Source organism: Lathamus discolor, chromosome 7, assembly GCF_037157495.1.
Source record: "Lathamus discolor isolate bLatDis1 chromosome 7, bLatDis1.hap1, whole genome shotgun sequence".
Lineage (NCBI taxonomy): Eukaryota > Metazoa > Chordata > Aves > Psittaciformes > Psittacidae > Lathamus > Lathamus discolor.
This window is the reverse complement of record NC_088890.1, coordinates 9,559,734-9,582,928: the sequence shown is the minus strand read 5'-3', so window position 1 is coordinate 9,582,928 and position 23,195 is coordinate 9,559,734. Positions and strand designations below refer to the sequence as shown.

General features: G+C 47.1%; 1 protein-coding gene across 2 annotated transcripts in view; it reads right to left on the bottom strand.

Annotated features, from left to right (window-relative positions):
* Positions 1–23,195, bottom strand: part of SRGAP3 (SLIT-ROBO Rho GTPase activating protein 3) — a 111,674-nt gene that overhangs the window by 24,149 nt on the left and 64,330 nt on the right. For both annotated transcript variants that reach the window (XM_065687097.1, XM_065687098.1), the window contains exons 4-8: positions 19,207–19,269; positions 13,394–13,579; positions 12,123–12,251; positions 785–1,006; positions 197–298 (exon numbers count right to left, since the gene is read on the bottom strand). In XM_065687097.1, the coding sequence (XP_065543169.1) occupies positions 197–298; positions 785–1,006; positions 12,123–12,251; positions 13,394–13,579; positions 19,207–19,269 (702 nt within the window). The remainder of the gene's footprint in view (positions 1–196; positions 299–784; positions 1,007–12,122; positions 12,252–13,393; positions 13,580–19,206; positions 19,270–23,195) is intronic.

Sequence of the window (23,195 nt, the reverse complement as noted above, 5' to 3'; positions counted from 1 at the left end):
TCTGAGCCAAAACAAATGGCCAACACACAGCTCCTAAGCATCAGGCTTGTACTTGCACTTGCTGCAGTCAATAGGTACTCTCAGCATTGTTGCTGGACGGACTCCACACCTGAGCACCCCATGAAACCCCTGCATAACAGGCAAAAGTCTCAATGCTGCCCACGAGGCAAACACATGACCCAGAGCAACTTCTTACCTCTTCATTCTCTATCTTGAGGGTGGCTAGTCGTGACTGCAGCTGGTGGTACCGCATCAGCAACTCCGTCTGCACAGGCTGCTGGGCACTGACCTGACACACCTGAGGCAGGAGAGCATTCAGTGGGTTATGCACTGATCATACATACACATTTAAATACCCAACTGATTCCCTCCTGCACCCACAAGCTCCTCACTGCCTCCAGGGAGGCTATATCACCCAGTTTCTCATCAAACAGTGCCCTGGACCTGGGCCAGCACAAAGCATTTTCTACCCAGCACTTGAAAGCAGCCCTCTGCAATGTTCCAATTACAGCAGGTAAATCAAAGCTCTGCTTTACAAATCTGTTGGGCAGTTCAGCTGAGAATCAAACCACAGGCGTCCTAATTGGCAGAGCAAGAGGCAGATTGAAAGGAGGAGCCCTAATGAGCAAAGTGTCTCATTAAGAAAGGAAACACGAATAGCAGTGTGTGAAGACAGCACAGAGGCGTAAGGAGTCAGAAATAACTTAACAGTGATGGTTAAGCAGAGGAACACAGCCCAAGCCAGGCTGTGAGGGCTCTGCAGCCCCTTGGGTGAGTACAGTACCTCATCCCCCATGTGAGGCTGGAACTCGAACTTCAGCGGAGGGCAGAAGACCTGGTTGCACATGTCCATTATGGTGTGCTTGTCGCTCCGTGCATCCAGGTTGTCCACAGCGTTCTCGATGATGTCCAGGCCCTCGTGGCGGGAGGTTTCCAGGTTGTACTCAGCAGACAGGTATGTCCTGAAGGTCCGAGCGAGGCTGGCGTGGAATCCCAGATCACAGCACTGAAACACCAAGGAAGGGTCTGGTCACACAAACACTCCCACCCTTGCTCTGGAGGGTCATGTGTACATTGAACACCCACAAAAGTACTCTGTGTCCCAGGGAAACACCAGCCCTGTTGCAACGGGGCACATTTAACAGTGTACTCAATACCATATGAAAAAGCAAGAAGGAAAAAGGACTGAAGGAGAAGAGGTACCAGGGAACAAACAGCCAGACAGTACAGCTGGACCTGGACAACACACCACAGTTGCATACCCTTCACTTCATTGGCAAGGGCACACAATCTTTTCAGACAGGACAGAGGAAAATAATCATCCAAAAGCACAGCTCTCCCTGGCTGGTGGCTCAGCCCCAGGGCCAATGTGACCAGAGAGGCCCCACTGGAGGCAAACCCTGTACCCTACAGAGACCCCCAGGAAAGAAGTGCCCAGAGATCCTGTGCCACTGCCTGCCCCCAGTGCTTCCCCTCTTGCCTTGTGAACTGCCCTGCAAGCACTTTTCACACAAAGAAACCATTTCCCAAAGTTATCAAATACAGACGGACATTCGAGCAAGGTGGCCCTGAGAAATATGCCCTGCAGTATGTGCAAACCCTTTTATCCTCGCTAGGAAGTTCTCTTCCTCTCTCATGATGGAGCAGCTTTTTCTGCATAACTGATCATTCTCATGTTCACCTTGGGGAAAATGATAAAACTCGGAGCTAATTGCTGCCAAACTACTGTACATTAGACAAAAGCCTGTTTTTAAACTCTCTTCTCAATATAATTGAGTTTGGCATGTTAAGTATAGCAACAGCATAGGGATTTGCTACTACGAATGCTTAATCACAGCTGAGCTACAAAGCAACTCTCAGCAACCCTCCTCCCATCCCTGATGGGACCCTTGACAGAGCAAACCTCTGCAGGGCTGTGGTCTGACCAGCTGGCTCTGTCCTGAGTGAGGGGGCAAGGATAAACACCAAAGTGGCATCCAAAATCCAGAGGTTATCAGATGTTGTTCTGCAGGAAAAGGCAAGACAGAGGATGCTGGAAGCAGGAGGAGTGCAACACATCAGCCTGAGCCATGTGTGGGGCTGTAAGAGAGCACAGTGCAACAGGAGGGCTGCAGTCCAAAACTGAAGCACATGTACTTCTGGGATGTAACAGGGGGCTGGAGCTCCTGACAGAGGACATAAAGTTACATGATTATGGCTTTATCCTCTGCAAGGCATTTCATTATCATACATCCCTAGTGCATTCCTTCCTGTCTCCTGGAGCAGCACAGGTACAGCTGTGGCACACTCCTGGTCTGAAGTTGTTCAAGTACCTCTACACGCAAACACTGCGATCTGCAGAGATGTGCCCAGGCACCTCGTGACAGAAACAGAGGGAAGCCATCAGAAATACCTTCCATGGTATGTAGCACCAAACTAACCGTGGCCAGCAACATCTTGCTACATCAAAACTATCACAGGACAATTTATATGGCAGAATAATAATCTGCTACACAGATTAAGGAATGAGCAGGAAGTTCTCACTGTCTGAGCTGTAACAAAACCACCCCAGCACAGCATTAGCAGGCTTACAGTGAGTGGCTTCAACTCCAATGTATCCCCACCAAAACTACCGCCACGAGGACCCAAAACAAGACCAAGTTTTCCGCAGCAGCTCCTGTTGGGAGCTGTCATTTCAGAGGCACCCTCTCCAGCTTTACAGCATCCACAGGCATTAAATGAACCGGTGTAGAAAGGCACAAAAAGTGATTCTGCATCAGAACATCAGTATTGATAAACCCAAAATGGGAAATATGAAAACTCAGCTGGTGCCTCAAGCACAAAGAAGTCATCTTGTGCTGTCTGCCGATCCGAAGAGACAACCCTCAGCTCAGATCAAGTCACAGGCAGAGCTGCATTTAATTTAGTCTGCGCTAAAGCAGCAGTAAAACCACAGCAGGCTGATTCCTGCTCACAGATACACAACCGCCTGCTATCCCCATCTAGTCTTTTAAAGCAGTGAAACCACACATCCTATAATGAGGATTTTTACAGGAGCTATCAAATGGTCATAATCCACCACTTATCCTGCTTCTATTTAGCTTCTAATCTTATTAGTTGAAAACACAGGCAGTTAAGGACTGGTACAGCTCTGCCTTAATAAATCACCAAACAACATGAGAACCAAGAAAACGGCAAATTTCTCTTCACCACTTGCGGCAAAACCTCATTCTAGCACCATGAGTCTCTCCCATGAAATAATCTTAGCATGAATGTCTGTACGAGCGCTCCAGGGTTGCACACAGAAACCAATGACTCAAGGCAACACAGCACCCCAGCTGCCCTGCTGTCCTCAGCACCCTGCAGGCCAGGCGCCGCAGGAGACGGGAGGCGAGCTCTGAGCACGAGCATGGACCTGGCCCCCACAGCCTGTTTGAGGCTGAGACCCCCATGTCAATGCTGGAGAAGATCCTACTCTCCCTCCATGACCAGTCGACTGCAGTTCTGCATCCTGAAAACAGGATTGCGCACGTTTCCCAGTGCATCTCCCATCCCCTCGCCGTCATTCTCCCATCCCCTGGAAATTATTGCTGATTGACAGAAAGAAAATAATGTCAGGAAAAAATATCTGCCGCTGTTTGAGGGTGGGAATTCCCAAAGCACACAAAACTGCGCTGGTACAAAGGAAAAAATCACTGAATGCCACAGAACCCAAGGAGATGGGGCTCAGGGTGTTGCCAGATGCTTTTGAGAAAGAATTTCATGTGAAATCTTCCCTTTACTTTGATGCTGAACTCAAGCTGAAGCTAGCAGTTATTTGCAACGCCCTTAAATCAGTTGCTACTGAAAACCAGGGCAGGCAGTTCCCTAACATGCTACAGCCCTTGAAGTCCCTGGTGATTAACACTGTGCCGGCTGCTTCACACACTGGTGCCCAGAGAAGAAAAGACAGCTCAGGGACTTCCATGAAATTCCCAGAGAAACACACAAAGGAGAGGGGAAAAGAAAAAGAAAGAATAAAAAGACTTCAAACTCCTGCTCCCAGCTCCAGAACAAATGGCATTTTCTCACCCCTCTCATCCCTTTGATGGAAAATAAATTAGAACCACAAATAATAATCCTTAGCCCTTCTGCAGCGCATTTCATCTGGAGAGCTCAAAGCTCTAAGTATATTAATTCATTAAGCCTGGTAACACCCCTGCAAGGGGTGGAAATATTACAGTGCTCAACTTGAGAAATAAACCAACACCCCAGAGCTCAAGCAAGCTGGTTTGGGCCAAAGCACTATGGAAGCAGCCAAATATGTGTGTGCGTGTGAGTGTGTCCCACTGCTCACCCTGGAGCTGCACCAGAGGTGGTGCCAGGGGCTGCAGAAGACCACTACTAGCTGTGAATCCCAGTGCCAGTAACTCCATTTTAGACATAGGAATAGAAAGGGAATAACTAAAAGGCTCCTCGCTGGTTAAATAATTAAAAGATATTTGATGTGTCTGTCACAAATATGAAATAGTGTTTTACCAGAATGATGTTTGTGCTTGGCCATGACAATGCTGGGTACTATGTGAGAGCCTAACTCACACCTCTATCTTCAGATCTTTGGAAGAATGTTCAAAGAGAATACAGAGAGGCTGTTCTCATTCATTTTTACATAGAACATTTATTTGCTAGGTGTTAAACATGCAGAAAACAGTCACACCTCAGCAGCCTGCAATCACAGCACTTCCTTCAAAGCAGAGCAGGATCGAAACAAACCCTGCTACCAAAGGTATTGCAGCCAAGGTATGAGAAATGCTTGTGAAAAAGCAGTACTGCACCACACCAAACAGGCTGTGCTATAAGATGTATCCAGACAGCAAAGGAAATTAAACCACACCAGGAGAAGGCAGAAAGGGCTGAGACGCATCAGCAGCCACAATTAATTGCTCAGAAAAGATGGGAAGAAGCAAACAAACGCAACGGCTTTCTCCCTTTGATGTATATCACCCCTAACATTCATTCCTCTGCAGGTTTGATGCCAGTGTTGGGGATGCTGAAGTGCATGGCAGTGCCAAGGAGAGGAGATGCAGTGATGAAGGCACCCACCACACTGTACCAGGAAGTTCAAGGGTTGCTGAACTTCTCAGCACTGGAAAGTGGGTATAGCCCTAGAAAAGTGCACTTCTTAAATAGAGAGGCAATGAAAGACCCTATCTTCTAAGTTTTAGCAATTTGAGGCCTATCCAAACCTAATAAGCAGCTCCTCTGGCACAGAGGGTGCTGAAAGAACCTGAAACCAACCTGCAGGCAGGTCCCTTCACCATGCAGAGGTGTGCTGCAGCCCAGCGCCACCCGGCAAAATCCTTCCCCTGCCCACAAAATGCCAATGCTGGCATCACCCCCCAGACACCATCCACATGGAGGGGCTCGGATGCAGCTCACACCCCAGACATCAGCTGCATGGGGTGCAGGTGTGACCTGCACATCTGGCACAGCACAGGACCAAACCACCCTGGATTCCCACCATGAGTGCCTGTATATCTGACTCACAACAAACCCATGCCTGTATCACAACACAGTACATCAGCTGTCGTAACACATTAAACAGGGAGCTATTGGGTTTCTGTGGTCTGAGGCCAGGAATGGGGAAGCCCATGCCATAACACTAAGTGGATGTGCTGTATGCTGCCAGGTGGGCTTTCTCCTATACCCAGTGACAAGTACATGTTTTTAAGGTGTTTCCTGAACTGAGTGAAGGGTCCCCCCTTCACACCACAGCCTGGCTTGCAGTGTTTGACAGTCCATCAGACTGAGCATAAGACAGAGCATAAATCTCTTCCAGAGGAACAGTCCATCAAGTTCAGTGTTTTGCCTGAGGCAGCAACCAAGACATAAAAACTCCTGAACAACTGATTTATTTTTAGCCAAACAGGGAATGATGTGTGGGTACGGCAGGGGAAGGACAGGATCCTCCCTGACCCTTGCAGTAATCAACTCGCGCCCTGAAGCATGAGATTTGATTATCTCTAATCAAAGGTTCCTTAGCTGTAAGTATTACAGAGCCAAATATTACGTAGTCCTTTTTGAATTTAGCTATTGTTAATTAACTCTATGGTCCCCAGAGCAGGCTTCTTTCTGGAGGGTTTTTAACCTACATCCTCTCCCATGTGGATTTTCTGCAGGCTTTTCAATGGCGTTTGTGGTTGTTTGCTGGGTTGGATTTTGGGGATCAGGGTTTTTGCTTGTTTGGGTTTGGGGTGGTGGTGTTTTGGTTTTAAGATGAATGCATTGGTAAATTGATCTGTAAGGACATTAGGACCTCGAGGCTATTCTTTCAAGCCACTGGGAAAAGCAGCCCAAAGCATCAAGAAGAAATTCTGTTCTCTAAAGGAAAGCACTGTTGCTTTTTTGTACCAGGCTAACAAGGTCTATCAGACAAAGACTGATCATAGCCTTCAGGCAGTAAGATTTACAGTCTGCATGACACTTCTAAATCATAAAACAATCAGCACATGGGCTTAATTAACCTAGCAAGCCACGTCCAATGTCTGTGGTATCCATGTGAGGAATAAATTGTTTGCTACATGCAAACTTTGGCAAAAAAACATAAGTTTGCCATATTATTAAAGCCAGGACTGGAGAAATTTAAGAAGTGGGTATTGCTTCAATTCTTGCAGTTTAATATAGTACTGCGAGAACAGCTTAGTTATTAGGGTATGACGATTTATGGTTCCTGCTTACAAACAGGGAGCTATTGTTAATTATTAGCTGCATACAGAAGAGTAATGTAAGTTTACTAAACTGGGGTAGTGGTAGATGAAAAAATTCGGTCAAATTTTATGCCAAATTCTATGATCCTCTGAAATTCCTGAAAGGAAATCAAGTAAATAAATGCAGCTCCTTCCCCTCCTCAACTTCATCCACAACAGCTCTGTGTTGAAAGAAGTCATACATATCTAATCCTTTTTACTCCATTAATTCTCTTGAAATACATAAAGCATTTAAAGGCATATGGAGAGTTCTGGTTTTATCACCCATCTCCAGTGACAACCTCTGCCCTGCCCAGACAATTCACACGCCAGGACTACTGCCTGGGGCTCCCTGTAAGCTCAGGTGTGTTTTGTTGCCCCACTGTTAAAGCTCTGGGCGAGCTCTGCAGCCACAGCAGCTGGGGGCTTTGTTCTCCACCTCCAGGGCAGAACAGCATCCCCTGCATGTGCGGTCATGGACAGTCACTGGCATCCACTGCAGCCTCCCACTGGGAAGCGCTGGCACTCGTGTGCCTGGGTAGTTCCCCATCTCACTGCTCTCTGCAAAGTCACTGACAGCACCTCCTAAAAACACCTATTTTCTGTTTTCCAGAGCTCCCTCCCTGGCCGCAGGGACAGTTATGGGCTGTGGTGGCATTCCCAAACTGCCCCCCCTGCGGTAAACCGGGTAAGAGGGACACAGGAGCCATGGAGTAAAGGGCACTGAGCCCCTTGAGACAGCCTAATTCCTCCTGGTGGAAGCTGTTTATTCTTTTTATTGCTGCACTGTTGACTTTATTTGAAATACCCTGAAGCCAAGTCTCCTAGCTGCAGCTGCACACGTGGTAAGCTGCTGTATAAGCACTCCTCCTGGGAGAGCTCAAGTTTTGACTTACAGATGCTGCTCTGCATCACAGTGTGGTGATGGCAATGCCTTGCATGGAGTCTCCATGATAAAACATACCTGGCTCTTGGGGCTGGCAGGAGCCTGGTATCTGGCAGAGAGCCCAGCCAAAGACAGGGTGGGAGGAACCTCTGTGCCTTTGTGGAACCAAAAAGCTCTTTATGCTGGAAAAAATCACTTCAAACAAGAGAGTAACCCCCCAGAAGAGACCCTCTGCTTATATAAATCAGTATCTCTTCATTAAAGCAAGTGGCATCACACAGAGCTGTTCAGGCCAGGGGAACATCCCTGTGCAGTCACACAGGGAAGTGCTGCACAAAGAAAAGCTCTGCAGGCACAGACATGCCCAGGCATTAGCCACTGATAGAAACAACCGTGACATGAGCTGCAGGAGATGCCTAAAAACAGATCCTAATAAAGTGGTGTGTGGCTTCCATGCCTTTGAGTCTCCCTCTTATCTGGCAGGCTGAGTCCCATGCAAGGAATACAGCCATGGTGTCTGACAGCCCAGCTCAGCCAGTCCCACTGCCAAGGCTGTTGGCATGGCGCTGGACCCTGTGCCTCACTGGTGCAAGTGGCAAGTCCCAGATTAAAACCTGAGCATCCCTGCTAGTCTGCCAGCGATCACCCTACTTACCAGGTAACAGCAGCTTAACTCCTAGTCCTGCACAGTACCCAGTGCTAGCTGGAAACAAATAGCTCTTATTTGCTCTGCCCCATTCTCTTTCTTCCTCATTTTTTCTTTAGTCCTTCTTTAATGATATATTATACACTTATATTTTCTGGCCTCTACTCTCTTGACATTGCTGCAAAACCTAGAGTTTACTGTGCAGGAAGTAAAGCCAACTGAAGATTTTTGGCAGAACAACTTTGACTGCCGTTTCTGTTTCATAACTTCAACAAGCATCACTTGACCATGTGAAAAACGACAATGCCATCAGCTCAGTTTCCCAGGGACTGAACCATTTGGCAGTAACAATATTAAATTGCTCACAATTCCCCTCTTTTACTTGCTTGTTTGCCTCAGATATGCGAAACACACTAATCCATAGAGAAGCAAGCTGCTGGTTTAAAAGGATTTACAGGAGGCTGAACAAGTTCTGGTGGCTCAGGACGTACTGACACCGACCGTTACGTTTTACTCCACTAAATCTAGTGATATCTTTCACGTGACCATTTCAAAATATTTCACAGCCATTTCACACAGAACTCCAGAGGGATGGATAAGCAGCTTTATCTCCACTTCACATATGGGGCCAAAGAGATTAACTTGGTCACATAGCTAATGACAGAAATGAGAGATGAACCCAGGCGTTTTAATATAAACACAGGCTTCTTTCAAGGGAAGATGCGCAGCTCTTTGGGTCCAAGTCTAATTGGATCTGTCTCTGCTTTCTTCTCTTCCTCTCTGAAGGACAAAACAAAGGCCACTGGAGACGGAGGGAGGGCAGACACTCTCTGTGCCACTTCACGGCTCCTCTGATTGAGTTTTACATTTCTCATTAAAACCACAGCCCCAGGAGGACTCTCCACCCTTTCCCGGAGCAGCTGGGACCTCCTTTCTCGCCAGAGCAGGAGATTAGCAGAATGGCTTTGTTATAGAAGTCACCATGCTGCAGTGATGCCGAGGGCACAAGATATGTCAAGGCTGCGCCTAATGGGTGACACTGAGCCAGGTGGGATTTGGGGGAAATGGTGCTAAATTAGCTGCTCCAGCATCCTGACGGTTCAGATTTGCCTACAAATCAAAACCTGCACATGGCAATTTGTGCTTGATGTGAAGCGTGTGTGAGAGCACCATCACCCCTCCTGTGTCCTGGAAAGACGGCCTGCGACATCGTTAATCATCCCCCTTGGTGACACAGGGTGGAGAAGGCAGCAGCACTTCCATAACTGCAGTACACAGGCGCTGGTGGGATCCCATTGAAGCACAGGCAGCCAGGTTCCGAGCTAAACCAGAACTCTGTCCCTGCCATGAAGCCCCTCCGCACTCAAGTCCTGCAGACACACTCCCCCTGCACAGACACAGAGGGCCCTGCACTGCCCACTCTGCTCACGCTGCTGCAGCCAAGGGCTCTGCTGGCTCTTGACCAATAGCAAAATTCACCTTCTGCGCTCAGAGCCCCTCTGCTGTGTCCCATTAAACAGCAGGGCTGCCCCAAGGGACAGAGCACCTGTATCCTGCGTATCGCCATGGTACAGACCCGCAAATGGCACCATCTTCTTAATGGTTAAACACACTAAGATTAAAATTCTAACTCTAAAACTACATCTAAAAATATCTGTTTTCTTCATTTCAGAACAATTTCTTTTCTTTTCCTTCATGTGGATTACAAACCTATAGGAAGCCCAATGCTGCTGGATCTGATAGCTGCCTTTTCTTTCAATCACTTTCAGTACTAGTGGGATATAGTGAATGGAATCTGTGCTGAAACGCTCCCCGCCATGCACGTACACAATACATTGAACCTGTACAAAAGTCTGCTCAAATAATCTGCTCTTCCTTTGAGGATTTAAAATTAGGACACCTGTGAGCAGCTCCCACAGCCAAGATTTTGTTTTCTTTGGTGAACAGAATGTGTATAACTAGGGGAATTTAACTGCACAGAGTTGAAGATGCTTTAGTTAAAGTCCCCTGAAGGGATTCCTGGAGTGCGGAAGAAAAGCCATCTGCTGACTCCAGTGGAAGTGTCAGCAAGGAAATAAAGTTGGGAGGAGTAATACAAACAGCCAGGACTAAAATGGAACTCGGCAGCTCTCCAAGAAGTCCAAGTCCCCAAAACTCCATTAATAAAAGTCGTTCTAGCTTAAAAAAACAAATGAGAAAGAAAACATAAAAGCAGAAGCTCCACAGACTGATCAAGGTATTATCATACCTTGCTGTTCAAACGCCTCTATCATCAAGTTAGTAGTTTTTTTATACGGCTAAATACATCTTAAAGAGAACAAAGAATATGCTAAGAATATTTTATTTCAAAATCTTGAAGTCATCAGGGGTTTTGTATCAGATTTACTTTAATTAATGCTTAGAAGAATAATGTAACTGAGTTAGGAAATGAGATAAACACGCCAGCACATTTTAAATTCTACAGTTGGGTAACAATGAAACCAGCAGACTAACTGGGTACTTACAGATCAGTTATTTATGTGCTCATTGAAGCAACTCTAGCAGGAAGAAACTGCATCATGCACTCTATGCCACTATGAAGATGCCTATTAAAGGAAGAAATGGAAATCCCTTCTCTCAAGTCATTTAAGAGCAGCTCATAGGAGTCACTAATACAGAAACAATTCCTACCATCACCAGAAACCTGCTTTCAGCAGCTCCTGCCTTGTGGCAATTTTGTGCAAAGAGCACTTCAGATACAACTCAGCAAGCTCCTCCCTAGATAGGAAAGCATTTCCACATGTGCTTAACTGCCTGCGTGTGCTTGATGCCACCAAAGCTGAGGAGAGCTACGCGTCTGCTCATCCTCATAGAAACTGCAGACGCATGTGGTAGAGAGAAGAAATTCTGTTTCAACAACAAAACCAAGGATGTATCTGATCTTCATAAGAGTTCATCTGTTTCAAATGCAGACTAACGGATGGGCCAGGAGGAAACCTCAGGCCCACCTGGCTTGCCCCAAGGCAAACTCTCCTTCAAAGGTTCTGGACTTTGAGAAGCTCCAGCTGCAGGACACCCTACTCTGTGGAACCAGCAGATGAAGGCATTAACATGGTCCCTCCATGCCTGTACGGCTCTGAGGGCAGAACCGAATATATTGGTAACAGGACCTCAACATGCTCATAATACAATATGGAAGGTGCAGAAAATATGCAAGCAGTATCTAGTTTGTAAAGGAGGTTGCCTGAACCACGAAGTTCAATCCAGACTCCCCTGCTTATGCACTCAGCAAAGCATTTGGCTCAGGCTGGTTCAATACCCTGCAGTTACAATAAGAACCTCCACCATATTTCCAGGCATTGATGAAAGCAGTTGTACGTAGCATGAATATGAATCAATTACTCTGCTGTGTGATCATGTGGCCACCACAAAGTGCAGAGGAGGCTGACTCTGAGTGGTGCCCAAAGAAGCTGTGGCTGCCCCATCCCTGGGGTAGCTCAAGGCCAGATTGGACGGGGCTTGGAGCAACCTGCTCTAGTGGAAGGTGTCCCTGTCCATAGCAGGGGTTGGAACTGGATGAGCTTTAAAGTCCCTTCCAACCCAAATCTATGATTCTATGACTCCCATTTCATGGCAACTCTGGCTCTGCTCATATATGCCTACATCAACCGAGGGGAAAGTCAGGTATGTGTGTTCAGGTGGGAGGAAAACACACCATCACAGAGAAAAACAAAAGAAATTCAACCTTAAAGCACATTTTCAGGCACCAGTTAAGCATATTTTAAAGCCCCAACTATCACCTTCTTCATTACCACCACATGAGAGCTCATTTAAGGACCCTAAGATTCAGCTGTGCACTTATCAATAGAAAACGGGCAGGATGCACACAGGGGGAGGAAGCACTTACATCAATGAGGTCAGAGACGTCGTGGATGTAGTATTTACTGACAGCAGCGTTGGTGGCTGCCAGGTTCAGCAGGTAGTCATTCCTGGCTTTAGTACACTTCAGCTTGTTTTCAGAGTATTTGGCTTGTCTCTGAAAAAGCAAAATGCGCTGTCAGAGCACAAACAGGATGCTACTTTCACAGCTTCTCTTGCTGCAGGGCCCCAGAGCACCCTGCAGCCTGGGTGTGACATGTTAATTTGTTATCAGCTATGAAAACAGGCACCCTTTCCAGGATGGAGGAGATCACATCTGAACATCCCTGGTACCGTCAGCCAATGCACGAGTGCTTTCTGCTCAGCTGCACCCAGTGCATCCCGAGCACAGCTGCTCCTCCTTCAGCTGTGCATTTATGGAGGTTTTGGCATCAATCAAAATTAGAGGGCCAAATCTCCCTCCCAGAAACACTGACATACATTTGGACTTGCTCCATTCATGCAGCTGTATCAAAGCGCAATCTGGCTCAGAGGCCCAAGCTACAAAACTCAGAACAGAACCCAGAATTCAAAACTGTAGGAAAGCAGATGTGCTCCAGAGCTGGGGCATTCGCTCAGGCACATCGCTTGTCGGAAGGTTTAGCACAAAAGAGTAACCTTTCAAAGAAGCGCTGCTAGACAGTGTCCCAGTGCTGGGTCAGTGTGTGAGCAAACTTGTCCTAACTGGGGAAGCTACTGCTTTTTCCTCCAAAACTGGTAGGAAAATTTCAGTTTTGGAGATCCCGAGAACTGGGGGGGTTTGCTGAAGCCAGAATGGAGTTCAGTGTTTTGACTAGCAAAGCCAACTGAATATTGCACTTAAACTCCCAGACAGTCTGCAGAGGAGGAAACCCTGATATTCTATATATCTGACCCTTTTTCTGCCTGCCACAAGTCTCTGACTGCAGGAACCCTGGGACAGCTGTTGCCCACTGTTGAAAGTGCTTCTTTTACAAAGCAAGCCATGAACAAACCATAGCCCCTCATAGCAGGGTCCTGCATCCAGCTCTGAAAGCATCACTGTGCCCAGCCAGACACACCAGTGTGCTGCTCTCCTCGGCCTTCCACACAGACCCCGGGGTAGCAGCCACGCACAAGCACCTTAACCACCAGTCTTTGACACATGGGTCGACATCCCCCCTAACCCTTCCCACAGACACTGGAAGGGCTGCATGGAAATGGATCGGGCTGGAGCCAAGCCCTCCTGCCTGCCAGGAGCCCTGGCCCAGCCTGGCTCCCCCATCCTTGCCTCTCACCCACCTTCTCCTTCATCTTCTCAATCTTCTTGACGGAGCTCCGCCGCTGAGGCCTGTCCTCGTGCCGCAGCAGGTTCACGCTGATGTCCCCGGACTTGTTGAACTGCTTCTCCTCCTGCTTCTCCGCCTCCTTCAGCTTGCTCTCAGCGCTGATGCTTTCCGCATGATACATGTGGTAGGTCTTCATCACCTGAGGAAACAGAAGTCTGAGGGTCACCTGCCCAACAGGCACACAAAGCACCAGTGCATGAGACGATGACAGCCATGGGCAGCATGGAACAGTCTCAGTCGTGCCTGGGCTCTCTGAGACCACTGTGGCATTAAGAAACAATAAGGTGGGAAGGAAATGCATACAAAATTAACCCCATTAACTAGCCTTATTTCAAAATGGCAGAGGGCTGGTGTAAGAACCACTATCCCTGCTCAGTCCCCATTGCAGGGGCAGGCTGCGATGTGCCTCTTGCACATACCGGAGTTCAAAGAGTAATGTGCATCTACCTACAGGGAAATGAGAAATAACGCCCAATGCTTGCAGCTGGGATAAACGGTCTCCGTGACAAGAGACTGTAAGGAGACCAAAGTCAACCTGAAGTCACTTTCGACCCAACCCCTCTGTTCCTGCACTTGAACTTGCTAAGCCAACCCATTGACATAAGCCCTGCTCTACCACCCTAACAGTAAATCCCATCTTGAAGCTACAGTTTCCAAGCAGAAATGGAGTTTGCCTCTTTTCACCACTTAATTCTCCTCTTGCTGCTGCCAGGAAGCAGAGTTAGTGCCACTGTGGACTGCAGCAACACCTAGTCCTTTAAATTCAAGATCACCATCAGGGTCTCTGGATAGACGATGCTGATCTACTGCCAAGAAAACTCCTGCAGGCAAAACTGCTACCACAGCCTTTTCTTTCAGATACAAAAGCCCAAAGGGCACATTGCGATCCTTTTAATTGAGCTGGCAAGAGGAACACATCTGCTCTTCTCTCTTTATGCCTTTAGTCACGTTGTCCCCTTTTATCATCTCCCCTCAGGATTTGGATGTTTTATTTCACATTGCCTTGACAAGGTTTGAGATGCCTGACTTCCTGCTGAAGATGAGCCTGGGTACCACTGGCAGTGGCACTGAGACAGGCTGGCCGAGGTCCATGAAGCAAAAAGGAGCAGGAACCCACAAAAGGAGAGTATCTTTGCACAAGCCTTAATGAAGAAAATACAGAGTTTTCCTCAGCTGCGGTTGTCAGCAGGAACCAGGAGTGTTTAACTTGGATGAGGCTGCGCTGAAACATATGATGTCTCCTCTTGCCAAGCACAAACGTCAGCTGCAAATGAGCTCCAAATGCCGCATCGAAGCCTGCACAAATGTGCCATCACTGGCAGTTATAATTTTAGGCAACTGCAAGGAATCGTAAGCCAAGGTGTGCTCCCTGCTTGAGCTGCTTTATTCCAAAATCCTGCAAATTCTAAACCCAAACTGCAGTTTCCACAGTGAATGTCACAGGACACACACAAACCAGACGATTTCTGGGGTCTTCCTAAGGAGAAGGCTAGAAGGCTTCACTGAGCCCTCCCCATCTTTGCTGTCTCCATCTTTCTGTGAAAAACTGAGAGGAAAGGGAAAAAGAAAAGTCCTGCCCTTCAGCACAGTTGGACAGTCATGAAAGAAGTTTCTCCAGCAGCCAGAGATGCCCAAACGCAATGCAACAGAAAGCACAACAATTAGTGGTCCAGATTGCGTGGGTTTTGTGAAATCTAAAGGTTATGAGACTGTAACCTAACCAGAAAAACTTGAGCACGATTCACCAGTGGTCTCTGCTCACCCAGGGCTACACCACTGCTGCAGACCTCGGGACACACTATTGTAACCCCTCTTCCCATGGACTTCAGTGCCTCTTGTGAATGCAAGAGGAGCATTGGCAGAAGGAGCACAAAGCAGGCCTCCATTGCACAAGGGGGGTCTGAGCCCCACTGCTACCTTTGCACAGGTTCTGATTGATCTATTTGCTAATGACCAGAGAAACCTTCCTTAACAAAGGCCCTTTTTCTCCCTCTCCATGTTTTCTCCCTACTTAAACCTGGAAAGGTAACATGAGACCCAGGTTTAAAAGTCCTGCAACAGTCTCTTTAACAAAGTGCAAAGAACCTAATAGCCATTAAAGTACTTCCCCCAGACTTCAGCATCCATGTAGCTGAAAACAGATGCCTTCAACAGCTCACTGTGCCAACTATTCTCCTCATCAACTGCTAGGCCACCCAGCTCACACTTAGAAATTTGGGGGATACTTCTGTTTTCATACCTGCCTTAATTTCGAATGGGGACGACCTGCACTGCAGCAATCAGCCCTTTGATCAGCAATTCCCTCATGCCTTCTCATCACTCGCAATCAAGTCACTCTGTCCCTGTCTTACACTGTTGTGCCATAGAGAAAAACTGCCACAGCTGCGTCCCTGGGATCTTTTCTGCAAATAAGTTAATTAGCTGCAGTGGAGGGAGAAAAACATGTTCCAATGCTCACTGGTTATTTAACAACACACGTTGTGTTTTCCAATATTAGTAACATGTTCTGGGTAAAGGCCATTGCCAAAATGCCAGCCACAAACGGCACTGTTTGCTGTCTTCAGCTAGAAGTGTTTTATATTTCTAAAGAGCTGGTGATTGAGGTTCTGACCCAGCAGAGGAGCCAGATTAGAAACAGAGGGACCTGTGTAAGCACAGGCCCAGGCCCTCCTGAAGTCAAGGAAACCAAAACACAAACTCGGCACATCGGGTGAAGCGGAGATGAGCACGGCCATAGGCCTGCCGAAGACCCAAGCCCCTTCTTCTTTGGATGGAGCCTATGGCACAACCTCAGGTACACTCAGGGCATAAGGTCTAAGAAAGGGAGAAATCCATCAGACCAATGCACACTGACCTCCCTTCTCCCTGGGAACATGAGAGCAAACATGTCCCTTTCATAGGATTTCTATGGCGTGACACAGAGCAACACTTCCACATGATTTCTACAGCATGACACTGACAGAAAACATCTGTAAGCCATGAAGGTATTGCCTTTCCCATCGCTGCACTCCCAATGGAAAGGGAAAACTTCCAATTCATGACCTCCTACACAGGGAACGATGACTCTTATTTATTAATGTGGGTAATGTATCTGTAGATCTTATTCTAATTAATACAATTCATTTCACAGTTATTACTCCTCTTCCATAACACCTTGTGACAAAGAATCACACCGGTTCACAAGACAGTACTTCTACGGACTTCAACATGCTTCTGTCTTCAGCTATAGCCATGTCCCTGCATTATGGCAAACAAAGTCCATACATCAAGTAACCCATGGCTAGTGCCATACCCCAAGAGGTACATCATCACCTAAGCCTACAGAAAATACTACCAGAACAGTGCTCTGGGGTTACTGTTTTTCTTACCCTAATTCTGGCCTGACTTCTTTAGGCAGGAATGCATACAATACGAAAAGGCATACATGAGCAGAGGAACAAAGAACCTCCAGCCTTTACGGACTTCAACTTGATATCTGTCTGCTGGAGTCAGTAAGCAGGAATCAAAAGAATGAGGCTGGCTTTAATTCACAGCTGAACTATTTCTGTGGAAAGCTGTTCAGAAGCAACTCCCACTTCAGAACGAAAGTCATCGACTTCCTTTTTAATTAAAATCAGCATGGGTTTTGGGTCTAGTTTTTTCCACCCAGAGTCCACAGGGTGACTTGCATCAGAACAGCGACAAGGCTGGATTAAAATCAATTTAGCTATTTTGGTTTGAGACAGAAAATGCCTGAGAAGGCTGTAAAAAAATGTATCATTTCCATACAGTGCACAGAATTCCCCTCTGAAAGGCTTAAAAAGCAGCCTAGCCAGAGCACAGGTGTACTAGGGCTACAAGGCTTGGCCACAGGCAAGATGAATGACTTCCTTGCATTGACAGCAGACAAATGACATTTTACAAGCAGCAGCTTTGTGTCCTTTGAGCCAGGGACCCTTATTCTGCACCTGATTTTGTCAGCAGCCACTGCTACTGAACGTGCTGCTCTTGGGTAGCCAGTACGTTGCAATGAACACATCAACATCATGCCAGTCCCAGAGAACACCCCCAGCATGCCGGATCAGCCTGCAGACCAAGCCTGTTTCACCTGATGTCTCAAGGACAGAAAACTACCGACTGGAGGGGAGCTGCTTTGCATTGAGCAGGTTTAACATGATCTTGCTTGCCCAACACAGCCTGCTTTTTCTTCACATTTCATCGCAGTTTCTGAAATAAGCATGGCTCTCCCCTGCTCCTTCCCAGCCAGATGACACAATCAGTTTGTTATCTCAGCAGCAAGGTCAGTTCAAAGAAAACACAAAGCTCTTCCAGCTGTTCCAGCCTGTTTCACCATTCAAACACATTCTACTCAGCATGTGGGAGCAAAGCAGTGAAGGGGGGGGGGGGGAATCTCAGCTCCAGCAAAGATGGAATTTGCCACAGATTCAGTGGGAGCCAAACCATTCTCTATGCTCTTCCTTAACCAACTGCACACACTCTGGACCTCGGCACACTTCTGATCCTGAAGCTGACCTAACCATGTCCCTCAGGTGATGCTCTACCCCATGTTTGGGTTCTGAGTACGCTGGCCCACAGGTATTCAGGTCAGCCCAACCTTAGCCTTTCCTTGTTTTGCATCTGTTTAATTACAACAGTCACGCTGCTGTTGTAATTAATCTTAATTGATCACTACCACAGCTTGTGACATTCAACCATCAACAACGCACTCCCAAATCTCACACAGGCTTTTGAATCCAATCTGGCTGTCCACCCACACTGCAGGTCTCAGAAAAACTGAATCCTTCAACTACCAATGCAGAAACAAACCTGTTTAGAGAAGATTTATGGCAGAAATTTCAAATAATACCATTCGTGCTCTGTTGTTTAGGCCTATTTTTTCAAAAAAGATGGAATAAAATGATTGTTTGGGAATAAACCTACTGCAGCGTTATTTATGTACCAGTAACAGATACAACCAAAGAAAGCAAATACATCATCTCAATTTCCCAACACAAGACAGACTTTATATTGCTTTGTTGATCCTAAACCACAAACAAAATAAATAAAACAAACAAAACCAACTGCTACAGGGCAAGAGACAGAAGCAACACAAAGATTTCCACTGCCCTATTATGAAAACCTGCTTGAAGAGCAGTGTCCTGTATAACAGCGCACAATTTCACCTGGAGGCACAGAGACAGCTCCACAACCCAAGTGCTCCTGGCAGCAGGGAGATGCAGCTGAACACACACAAGTCTTAAGTGTTCCTCAGCGGAAGGCCATGATCAGGCATCATCCACAGCCCATGAGACTCGGAGGAGCAGGTCAGCAATCAGCCACAAGCTAGCACTGTCAACTGCTGAGCCATTAGTACCTAGCAGAAACCACCAACCCAGTGAAAACTGAAAGGGGCCTAAAGGCAACAACAGGGTGTAGAAGGCCTGGCAGGTGATAGCATTACGGACACGAGGGACCTCACTGGATCATGCCTACAACATCTCCATTTATGCTTAAGTGAAGCAGTTAGGAGGCATGATCCGCTGCCTGATGCAGCTGCAGAAGCACTTCACGGGAGGACCGCTGGGAAATCCTCCTCTGCAGCCATCAAAACCAGTGAGGAGTGAAACACTCCTAGCAACTGCAAGAGGAATGGATGGGCTGTATGGCAGGAGGGAGGCTCCTCAAGCCACTGAAACATTGAACACACATTTTGTTCTAACAAATCACATTGCCTACACTCCCCTCACAGCACACGGTAGGCATGGGTAGGGTCAGCTCATTACTCACCGTGTAGAGCTCGTTGGTGACTTTCAGGAGTTCTTCATGCATCTGTAAGCCAATCTCCTTACTCTGGAAGGCAGAAAGAAGAAGAGGTTAGACTGTCATGCTCAAAATATGCATTTCTGAAAGGAAAATACATTTTGGAGGGAAGAGTAAAATTGTGTGACCTCCAAATACTCTGCGCATGCATCTTCATCCTACCCCCAAGGTGCATTTACCGGAGCCGTCTGCCCACGCTGTGGGCAGTACTGTGGCACATCCTCAGCTATGGTCAGCAGCAGAAGCGCATTGCCCTTAAGGCCCTGCACAGGTTAAGCGCCAACAGCAGCAAACAGACACTCAGCCCTTGCTCTGAACACACCACAGCTCCACGTCACACTCTGAAGACAGAGAGGAGGCATGGAAAGGGGGAATGGGATCCCTACAGATGCCTAGTTTAAACTCAGGAAGAGGAAATGAGGTGACGGGTTTTTTCCTAACTAGCTGATCAAAAGTACTCTGAGGGTCTCCAGTGCTGCTGGAGTATTGATACAGGACACCATGGCACCAGCAGGAGCAACAAAGTCTGGGACACTGCTGAGCTGGTAGGACAGGGAAGCAGTGAATTGTTCTCTTTTCTTACAGCAAGTGACCAACCTGATTCCTGATGAAAGCAGTACTTCTTCCCAGCCCTTCCACCCCTGTGCCCAAGCAGATCCTGTTGGTCCCCAGCAAAGGCTTTCGCACCCATCCCACAGAGAACAATACCACAGCAAACCTTCTCATGCCTGTATGGTTTTAATTTCCTCCTCTCAGCTGACAAGGGGGCAGGTGGACCTTGGCAGCACAACTGGCTTCTGGTGATGCCCTTATCTTAAATACCTTCTGCTCCCCTGGAGATCTGCCCTCTGCCCCACCAAACACAAGACTTGATGTGTTTTGCACTCTAGTGGAGTTAAAGCCATGCACCTTTTAAGTCTAGATATTGTTTTAGAAAACAAACCAGCCCCAGCAGCATGAGAAATGCACCAGGGGCTGTATTCACACCACCTCAGAAGCCCTGTCTAACATCCTTGCTCCAGGAGCTGAGAAGACACCACCAACAGGGCTGTAAATCCACAGCCGGGCTTGGTTTTTTTCCATTTCTAAACATTAAAGCCCAAATGCAGATGGCCTCCTCTTCCAATCTACCTGCAACAGTGAGTTTAAAAGTAAACTGGTATTTTGATTTCTTTACATTTTCTACAAATCTTTAGCAAAATGAAATGTGTGATTGGAAACATGAACACATACAGTACAGCAAACCATCATGCTATTGCAGAATTGCTGCATTCTCATTTGAGGATGATGTTTGCCCATGGATCACTCAACCAGGGTTTCAGAGACCAGCACACTATTTATCCTGCAAACAAACAGGAGGAATAAACAGGATGAATCTGGAACTACAGACCATATCGCTTTGTCCTTCCACTGGCAGCATTTGCCTCCAGCCCACAGTCAAATGACTGCATGGATATAACACGTAACACCCTCCCTCACTTTGTGCACTTGTTTCACATTAAGACTGGCAGAGGGCACAAAAGCTGCGCCTGCTCCACAGCCAGAAGTGGCTTACAGCTTGACTTTGCCTGTTCTTCAACAAAACCTGCATTACTGGATGTGGGTAAGCGGCTGTACATTCTCCACACTGAGCTGGCTGCGTTCGGGCTACGTTAACTCCCCTGTGTAACTTAAATTACACAATAAGCATTTGTGGGTACACAAATCACTTAGATACACATTCTCCAGTCATACAGTATCATCTGTCAATCTATCTTGATTTGATAGATTCATTAATGACACCTGCTGCTGGACTTGCAATTTCCAATCAACCGGCATTTCAGAATGGGGATTATCATGGCTTCCCAGCCCAGGCATTTCAGGTTTTACTTTGACCACCCTCCCCATTTGTCTTCAGTGGCTCACTTTCACTATTCTGACCCGAGTGAACCAAAATATCTCTCAAAAAGGACATTTTATTATGAAATAGCTACACCACAGTTATATAATAAAGCTTCCAATTTCACAACTGGAGTTCAGCAAGCTCAGGACAAAGCTCACAGAGTATAAGAGCTCCCAACATCTTCCTCCCTCCACCCTCGTCTGCTGAAATCCCATTATCAGTTTGTATTTTCACTGTTCTCGCCAGGCAGGATGAAGCAGATCCAGTCACTGACCTCCTACAGCATCAACACAGCATTTCACGGCAGAGGCCACAACCTGGGGAGCTGCAGAGCGTTTAAGCCTGGCTGCAGATCAAGTCAACTCCTACTCAGAAAGCCAGCGGCTGGATGCTCCTGGAGATGCTCATGCACTGCTTTCCTGCCCGCCTTGTAATTACACCCCAGATCTCTCTGTGGAACCTTTTTGGCTAGGAAACATTTATTATAGCTTGGAGATGTATTTAAACTAAGTATAGACACCCTCCTTCCCCCCGCCAAAAAATGAATCAAAACAACAAGCAGTTTCTTTCAGATTTCCTCAAATAACTCCATTTTTGTGCATGCTGTCAGGGAAAACAACATCCCGTCAGCTTCTTGGCTGGGTGGCTAAAGAAGCCCATGGCACAGAGACGTCTAACTAAAGCTATCTGGACAACCTACAGACTTGAGAAGTTTAACCTTGGGTGATTAAAAGTTAGAATTGAATACAAAGAGGGAAGCAAGGAATATGAAGAGTAAAAGCCCTCTGCATTCAGGGAATATCCAACGATTATAGTTTATCTGTGAATTAACATCATGGTATTAGGAGAAGTCTCATCCTCAGAAGCACAACGGATGCACACTTACATGTGCACCATGTCAGTGTGCTTCCTTACTTGCATAAGGTGCCAGGAAGATGCCAATTACCAGGGGAGTGATAAATACTCTGTGGAAATCTCTTCTGCTGGAAACCCCAGTGCCAACACCAGCAGTCACTGGCTGCTCTCAAAAAATCTCACTGTGGCTAGCCAAGAAGCACCAGAGCTATTAAAAGCATGCACCCCTCCCAGATACATCCAGAATCTGGTACTGAAATCAGGGTCTACAAACAGCGGTTCTGGAGCCCATAGGCCCCAAGCCTGCAGGAGTTCAGCATCACACATAACCCTTCTGGCTGACCCTGCTGATAGGAGTCAGAGCGTTCCCAAAGCAAAGGGAGGAGGAGAGACTTGCGGTAGGAGCCCTGTCCCCAGGTCGGCTGCAGTTCTTGCCTCTGCCTCAGACTTCCTCTGTGGTGAAGGGGAAGTCCACAAAGCCGTAATTTTCAAACCTAATTTTAGACTCCTAAATAGAGCACCAAAACCCGGCTCAGTAGTCAGCAGCGTGCCATCCCATCTGATGAGGGGGCACCACAGGTGGCTACTACATTTAAAGACCCATTTGCTTACATCCTGCATCCTGTTCCTGAAGACCAAAGCGGTCTCCGGCATCATCAAAAGTCCCCAGCATCCAAGAGGGTGGTGTCCAGCCTCAGGATGCTGAAGCCTCTTCCAGACACAGGCAGGAATGAAGCTGAAGGACTTCCCTGTCCTCTGAGCTTGCTGCCCCCCCCCCTTTTACAACAGAGAAATTACATTTGTGTGTTTATGGAAGACAACATCAAAACATAATTCCAATTCCCTGGTACCATCTGCAAAACTCAGCTCCAATTTAAACACTTGCTTTATGCCTTCCATTCCTAGCGAAAAACAATGCTGCTTGCTGGGGTAGCAATGGCTTCAGTTAGGTGGTTTATTAAAATTCCTGCAGCTGCAGACGAAGTAAGGGGAAGCAGCAACACAGACTACTGGCAAGGAAGAATGCCTATTTTAGACAAAGAAAACAACTCCCTCCCAGACAGACACCACTTCTTCATTAAATCTCCATCCAGGACACTGCAGTATAGGGCATAATTAAATTCACTGTCACAGAACGTAATTAAATCTCACACTGGGGAATAATGCAGCATGGTTATTTCGGACATAGCAATGCTCTGTCTCAAACGTATAATTTCCT